Raw genomic sequence first — 8,198 nt, forward strand, 5'->3', positions numbered from 1 at the left:
ACAAACGGTTTTGAGAGTCCCTGCCCCCCCCCCCCCAACCAGACACACAACAGCATCACCTCTATTCAAAGAGGTTCAGTATCAAGTACAGATGGAGGGCTGATAAAATAGAAAACGATCTCAGGCAAGGTCGCTGGTCTTACGTGTATTTCCCTTCATTTCTTCAAGGGATTCATGAAACAATCACAGGATCGACAGCAGAAACCTAAGTACATTCAAGTAAAACATGTTTTCATTAGTTTTGCTGCTGGTGACTGGAATTGGCTTGATTTTCATACTAATAAAAGCATCGCCTCTTTAAGTACATCTGAGAAATCTGATTATGACGTTAGAATCCACATATCTCCTCAAGCACTCTTAGAAAGCAGTGTGTGTCTTCATAAAAGCATGAGGAGAAAAAGACTTGTACAGCATCTTTTTTATTTTCTTTACCATTGTTTTAATGCACTTTAAAATTTATCTACATTAATTGGGAACAAAGAAACAAAAATAGACATTTCTTTGTTTTTCATAAATAACTACTCTCCATATTTGATAAAAATCTCAAACCATTACTTTACCTCCCCACAAATATAATACATACAAAATCTTTTCTGAAATAATAAGGTCAGCAAATTAAGCATCTTGAGACTAACATAACCACGTACAACTGCTGCTCTACGGACTTCCAGGAACAAAACCAAACCAAAAACTACCTATCGAGAATGTCTGGGTTTCCTTTTGTTAATGTTACGGAGTCAAAATTATAATCCTCTGCCAATAATAATTTATAGATTCAAGTTGATTGTCTACAAAGAAAATATCGCTGGCTCTGATTGGGGAATTCTGGGTCGGACGCGACGGCGAGGATGCTGCAGTGATAGGCACTATACACGGGTGAAAATCAAAAAAAAAGTACTGAATGCCCTGGACGCCACCTACTGACTCGGTATGTGCCTCATGTGGCTCAGTAATAAGTTCACCTGCACCAAACCCGTATCAAAGTCACTAAATCTCTCATATATATATAATATATATTATATGTATATACACACCCACAACACATACATACTATACATACAGTTTGTAACAACACGAAGTAATATTGTCTCACAATGGTGTACCAGACAGTCCTGGCCGAAATGAATCCTGCAATTGTCAGTGAGCTGCTAGAAGCTTTTGAGAGTTGAGTCAGGTTACTTAGTCCCTCACATCCTGCCCACCCTTTGCCCTGCTTTAATGTCTTGGTAGCTTTTTTTTTTTTTCTTCCCCTCAGAACCACCCTCCCCCCTCCAGGCATATTTTCCCCCCTGGGATCACTTGCTTGGACTTTGGAGGCAAGAAAGGGCACGCAGAGGGAGCAGGCAATTCTCAGCCACTGTACCTCACACCTGCCTAGATGTGTGACGTTCTCTGTCCTGTTTGCCACATTTGGTGTTAGAAAGCAGTTATTCAAAGCTTTGTCCCTCCTACCCCCCTTGGTCTTTCTGTAGAGCACAAAAGTGAAAGAAGCCCCTTTAGCAGGGGTAGCAGTTCATTAAAATATACAACTACGTTTCCTAGCTCTGGGGTTTCCATTCTGTACTTGAGAGTGCAGGTCACGGATGCTGTTATTAAGGTTCGGTGTGGGATCCATGAGGTTTTCTCCTGGCAGCCAGTGTCAGGATTAGTGCAGCCCTAGCCCAGGAGGAAACAGCCTAATGAATACCAACTTGGAAACAGTGCTGTCGGCACATTATTTAAGCCTGTACATGCACACAATTACACACACACACACACACACACACACACACACACACAGGCCCGTCATTGGAAACGGTCATGTGAAAAGATGACAAAGGTTTGCAAAGATAAACCAATAAGGCACCAAGAAAAATTATTCTCAGCCAATTTAGACAACGTCAAAATGTAAGGAGGGAAATCATATAAATTAAAGAGACTTCCTAAAAGTCTGGCCAACGGATCCACGGACGGGTCACATTAGTTCCTTTAGACAACTTTCTAAATCTTCACCCCCAACTCATGAAGCGAGACAATGCTTAAAACTGACCTGTGAAAGGGACAACCTGGAAGCTGTACATGTGACATTAAACTGAACCATAAATCCTTTCCAACTCCACAAAGCTTATCTGTGAAGAAGTTGCTAGACCCCATCGCCCACAACCTTTCATTTTGTAATTGTTTTCATGAGTATGAACTGTCTGCATAATAAAAATGCAAATCGGGGGGAAATAGCATGTGGGATGGAAAGAGAGGGTGGCCATAAATAGATCTGGCTTCTCTCCCCTGGGTGGGGGGATGGGGTAGTTGACATTAGGAAGACTCTAGGGAAGCAGGTAGGCTTTATCTTTGAGGGATGGGAGAGGAAGAGCGGGGGCGAGAACACAGACTGAAAACAAAGGGGCATCTCTGAAAAGTGGTGTGCAACTAGACCCCAAAAGGCATTACTTATATTGCCCCTCCTTGGCTCACTGTCCTTTTTCAACTGCTTTTCTTTTTTTTCCTTCACAGTAAATTGGTTGTTTTTGTGAGGCTTGGCATGTTGCCCAAATGAAACACTAATTTTTTTTAAAAATGAAGAATTAACCCACTTTCATCCATTTCATCCCACAGCTTTTAGATGCACTGTGCATCATTTTCTAGATTCCTCCACAAAGAAAAAAGTCAAGGGGTCAACCCAAATTAAGCACAATGACCGGAGGCGTCATGACCATCTGTGTACTTTCTGGGAAGACATACTAAAAGAGGGAAGAGGTCAAGGTGATCGGGGAAAGGTCCTCATTTGAAAAACACAAGAATTGGCCCTCAGACAGGGGATCTATTCGAAGGTCCTAAGAAGCAGCTTCTGAGTAAGGACAAGAAGATGTGCAAAAAGTTCTGTAGCTCTATGTACTAGGTTTTGTCGAATCCGCTGAAATTTTAACTTTGATTCAGAGTATGAGTGTGTAAGAGCAGTGCGTTTTTATAAAAGCGAGCAGCTTTTGAGAGTCCCCCAAACTACAATACCAGGCTTCTCCCTGAAGCAGAGTGTTTAAATTCGCTATGGGAACTGTGCATTTGTTTCCTTAATATCCATGAAGTGAAAACTGGCCTGGGTTTAAATCTTACATTCCCAACTTTGGTATAAATAAAGCACAAATGCCTAGACTCGTCATTTTCCTAGGGAGTCCGTCTAAAATTTTAATAGTTTTTGTCACTTGAGCTTCCTAAATTCGGTTCCCACTCAACCCTGGTCATTGGTATTTTGCTGGTCATTGCACTGTCACCTCCTTCTCCAAGTCATGGCCTCACACTCTTCATGAAGGAACAGTTAAACAGATTAGAAAAGCAAACAGAATTCTTAAATAGTAAAGAAACCTGTGTGTGTGTGTGTGTGTGTGTGTGTGTGTTCATATATAGGCTTTCATATATTAATGAATGGTTAAGCATGTCGGAAAGCAAACGGAATTTCCTAATAGCAAAGTGCATGTGTACGTGCATGTGGGTGCATGCAAGTGTGTGCTCGGCAAAAAGAAAAACATATTGAGGTGGGGGAGAGAGGACAGCTTTCCTCCTGCAGCAGTCCCCTGAGCCATATTTTAAAAGCTTCTGCACGTGCATTATGGGTGTCATTTGTTTGGGGAGACTGCAGAGAGCAATGTTTGGCTGCTTTTGGAATATCTGCCTAATAAACGAGTCCAAAGTCCAGGGACACTTATTTTCCCCCATTGCTGCCAATGTTTGTTCACAGGTAGCCAGCCTCCCTGCCCCCAGCTCAAGCACCCCATTCAAGGGTGGGTGGGGTTTCTTAATCACAGCTCTCCAGGAGAGGAGGACTAAGAAAAGCAAAAAGACTGTTTAACATGATAAAGGTGGGATGGGGTGGAGCAGATAAGAGAAGTGTTAGAAATTTACCTAATTACTGGAGGTATATCCATTTTAGTCCTTAAATCTAAAAAGCAGCTCCTTTAACAACCATCTCTAAGTACTTCCAGAAGAAGGGAGTGGGTTTACCTTTACCGAAATCAGAACACGAGTTCTTAAAAAAAAAAAAAAAAAAGGAATCACTGAAGCCTGTTAACCACCCACTCCTTCTCTGGCACAAAGCTGCCATTTTACCAGTCTAGAATTCAAGCTCAACCAATCCCCATCCTCGAGATTTTCACTTTTCCAAATATTTACACCGGCACTCTATGATGCTACCTCTAACTTATTCAAGACCATGCTGGGTGCTGTTAGGGATAAGAATGATTACCAGAACTACAGAAAAGAAACCGAAGGTCGATAAATAAAACTAGTATGGCACACAAAATCGTTAAACGCTCTCCTCTCTAACCTTGTCACTTTGGGGAGGCCCTAGCCCCATTATGCTCCCCCTTCTCGACATGAATTGGGGTTTCCTCTAACTTAGGGACTATAAACAGAGACCAGCAGCTCAGCCTTAAAGCGTCTGGGACACTTTAAGCAGTGAAAGAAAACAAGCTGAAAAATCACACCTGACAACCTCCCAGTCATTCATAGCAACCTAAACTTTCACTGTTCACATTTGTTTTAAAGACACAAGTATAGGAAATATATTTTCCCAATTTAGACCACACAGTTCAAAGAAACCTGAACCAAGCGGAACTTCATTATAATGCCAACCTTAGGATTGTAAAGCCCCCAAAGCAAAGGTAAATTTTGTTGCCAAAATGCAACAAAGTTAAAAATTAAGAAAACTACATATAAATTAACAACAGGGTTCCCCTAAAACAAAAACAAAAACAAAAGGTAGTAAGAAACACAAAATAGAATACACGTGGGCTGAGCCCCTTCGAGAAGTCCTGGGACCGGTACGGCCTTTGAAAGGGCCCCTTTCCCCTCTCTCCAAGTTGCCCCAGGAGGGGGCATCAGCACCATGAAGGTAAACGGAAGTGAACTTGGCAAAACTACCAAACAAAACAACCCCCCTCCCTCCACTCCCGGCCCCTCTGGGCCTCGGCGTCCTACACGTGCGACAGGGACACCTGCTTGTGGTAGGCGGCGGCGGCGGCGGCGGCGGCGGGGGGGCCCGGCGGCCCGGTCCTGCCCGTGAGCGAGGCGCTCGCCTCATAGTCCCCCGCGGCCGTGGCGCCGCCGCTCTTGTGGCCCCGCCGCGGGCGGCAGCAGCATCGGCTGGTGAAGCGCCGCCACGACTCCACAGTCTTGCCGGACCAAATCCAGACGCCCGACGTGATGCCCACCACGAGGCACATGAAGTACTTGAGCATGAGCACCCAGTACTCGGGCTTGGCGCGCGGCTGGCCGGCGTCGGGGCCCGGGCACGCGCAGGTGAGCGCGGCCTCCCAGCTCTCGCGATAGTGCTGCTCGTACAGGTAGCAGGCCACCACGATGCTGGCGGGCACGGTGTACAGGAGAGTGAAGATACCGATGCGGATCATGAGCTTCTCCAGCTTGTCCGTCTTGGTGCCGCCCTGCTTGATGACGCTTCGGATGCGGAAGAGTGACACGAACCCCGCCAGGAGGAAGAGGGTGCCCACCAGTAGGTAGAGCACCAGCGGGCCCAGCACGAAGCCGCGCAGCGAGTTCAGGTTCTGGTTGCCCACGTAGCAGATGCCGGCCACCGGGTCCCCATCCACGGAGCTCAGTGCCAGCGCCGTGATGGACTTGACGCTGGGGATGAGCCACGCGGCCAGGTGGAAGTACTGTGCATAGCCTGCGATGGCCTCGTTGCCCCACTTCATGCCAGCTGCCAAGAACCAGGTGAGCGACAGGATGACCCACCAGATGGAGCTGGCCATCCCAAAGAAGTAGACCAGCAGGAAGACGACAGTGCACAGCGCAGGGCCCGTCGTCTCGTAGTGAATGTGGCTGTGCTCGCGGCTGCAGGCGACGCTGGCGTGGCCCACCACCAGGCGCACCAGGAAGCCCAGCGACACGCACAAGTAGCAGGCAGACAGGAAGATGATGGGACGCTCAGGGTAGCGGAAGCGTTCCATGTCTATTAGGAAGGTGGCTACCGTGGTGGAGGTGGAGATGAAGCACAGCACAGACCACAGCCCAATCCAGAAGGTGGCGAACGTGCGCTCGTCGGGGCTGAAGGAGGGCTGGTAGCAGGGCACGGCGCAGTTGGGCACCTGGCCCGTGCGCACCTTGTTGTAGAGCGGGTGAGACTCCTTCAAGATGGGGACGAAGGGCTCGCGGCACTTGCACACCGACGGGCCCCCGGCGGCGCACTCGCCCCCTGAGGCCGGTGCGCCCGCGGGGCCCGGGAGGGTGGGTTTGGCCGGGAAGGGCCTGGGGGGCGCCGTGGTGGCCTCGCTGCGGTTGTAATCCATGCACAGGACCTCGGCGTCGCGGCCCAGCACCGGGAGGCGGTCGCAGCTCATGCGCTCCGGCCAGGCGAAGCCGTACTGGCGCATGAGCGGCGAGCAGCCGGCCTTGGCGCGCTCGCACACGGAGCGGCAGGGCGGCAGCGGCTTGTGGTAGTCGGGCAGGCAGATGGGCGTGTACATGGAGCACAGGAAGAAGCGCAGGTCCGGCGAGCAGTGGATCTCCACCAGCGGCCAGAACTGGTGCACCTCCAGGCCCGCCTCGTCCTGCGTGTCGTGGTTGAACTGGTTGGGCATGTGCGTCAGGTTGTAGCCGATGCCGCGGCACATGGGCACTGTGATTTCCTGGCACACTGGGGCCTTGGAGGCAGCCGCCGCCCGGCCCGCCAGCTGCGCCAGGAGCAGCAGCAGCAGGGAGGGCGGTGCGGACGGGTCAGGCCGAGCCATAGCCCCCTCCCTCCCCTCGCCGCGCCCGCCGCAGCCCGCGCGGGGCCCACGCAGCCGGGGGAAACCGGGCCGGCCTTTCCGCCGACTCGTGTGTGGCGCCGGGGCTGGCAACCTGTTGGTTTCTTTTTCTCTTAAATCCGTCCAAAGATAAACTGTTTCGGGAAGGCGCTGCCTCCGCAGGCAGCGCTCTGCTCTTCGCCAGATAGGGCTGGGGAGGGACGGTTAGGGCTCCGATTCCAGGAGAAGTACTCTTTAAAAAAGAAGCTGAGGGAGAAGAAAAATTGCAACCACTCCCAGTTAGAAGGGAGTCAACCGCTCAGTCCCCGCAAGCGCTCTCCAAATCTCCAAGTTAATGTCTCTTCCTTCCCTCCCCTCCACCTCCGGGAACCAAACTACTGACTCCCGGCCCACCCCCACGCCCCTCCTCCCTTAACGCTGGGCCTTCTAGGCTGTACCCCGGGGTCAGAGAGCTCAGCCGCCAGGAAAAGCGCGGAGGAACCGGGAAACGAACGGAAAGAAAGGGGTTAGGCGCGGGCTCTCACCTTCGCGGATCCTGAAAAGCAGATAGTCGTCAGCCAGCCCGGGTCTCCTGTTCCTGGGGCAGTCTCTCAGAAATGCGACTCAGAGACGGGCTGGCACCCGGAAAGTTTGGCGATAGGCTGGGTACCCGAGGCGAGGCACATGGCAGCAGGTGGGGGCTTCTCAGAGAGGGGGTCGCACCCTGAACGCGGTCGCCGCAGGCCGGTCACTCGCCCTCTCCTCCTCCGGGGCCCCCCGCATGATCCGAGCGGGGCAGAGCAGGAGCCGACCGTGCGTTCTACCGGGGTCCGGGAGCCGGACGAAGGGCGAGCACGCCTGGCAGCACCTGGGCGAGAGGAAGGCGGTGTGCGGCAGCCTGGGGATCCCGCCGCCTCACTGCACCGCGAGCAGCTGGCGCTAGCCCCGCCGGGACTGCATGGTGCTCGCCCGCCGCCGCGTCCCGCCGGCCGCTCGCCTCCTCCCCTGCAGGGGGCTCCGCGCTCCAGCGGACTCCTGGGGGCGGTGGCGGCGCTCCCGGGACGCGCCCGGCTCGGCTCCTCCCCCGCACTCTCTCACTCTTTTGCCCACCTCCAGCGGGCACCGAACGGCGCGCGCGGCGGCGACGACGGTGGAGTCACGGCCGCGGGCTGACTGGCCTCTCCCGCCCCGCCCGGGTCACCTGCTTCTAATGCCCGCCGGGAGGCCCCGCCCCTTCCCCGCCCCCTCGCGCTGGGGCTCGGTTGGTGGGCCGCCCCGCCACGTTCTCCGCGCGTCCCCGCCCACTGCCCCGCGGGCTCGGCCTCTCCCCCTGCGCCCTCCGGCCCCGCCCGGAGCCGGCCGCCGAAGAGCGCCGGCCAATAGCTGGCCGGAGAGCGATGGGGGCGGGGCGAATGCTAATCGCTCCTTCTAGAGACCCCCGGCGGGAAACCCTTGCCAGAAGTCCCTCCGGAGTTCGCTGCGGGC

General features: G+C 52.7%; 1 protein-coding gene across 1 annotated transcript; it reads right to left on the reverse strand.

The window, feature by feature from the left end:
- Positions 1 to 413: 413 nt before the first annotated feature.
- Positions 414 to 7,782, reverse strand: FZD5 (frizzled class receptor 5). The gene is made up of 2 exons (XM_030324733.1): positions 7,259 to 7,782; positions 414 to 6,980 (listed from the first exon to the last, which is right to left on the reverse strand). Exon 2 carries the CDS (start codon positions 6,714 to 6,716, stop codon positions 4,944 to 4,946), a length of 1,773 nt encoding a protein of 590 aa, XP_030180593.1. The 5' UTR covers positions 6,717 to 6,980; positions 7,259 to 7,782; the 3' UTR covers positions 414 to 4,943.
- Between the last annotated feature and the right edge of the window lie 416 nt (positions 7,783 to 8,198).

Source organism: Lynx canadensis, chromosome C1 (assembly GCF_007474595.2).
Source record: "Lynx canadensis isolate LIC74 chromosome C1, mLynCan4.pri.v2, whole genome shotgun sequence".
NCBI classification, from domain to species: domain Eukaryota; kingdom Metazoa; phylum Chordata; class Mammalia; order Carnivora; family Felidae; genus Lynx; species Lynx canadensis.

Excerpts from the sequence above, each read along its gene's own strand:
- FZD5 (XM_030324733.1), bottom strand. The coding sequence starts at position 6,716 with ATGGCTCGGCCTGACCCGTCCGCACCGCCCTCCCTGCTGCTGCTGCTC.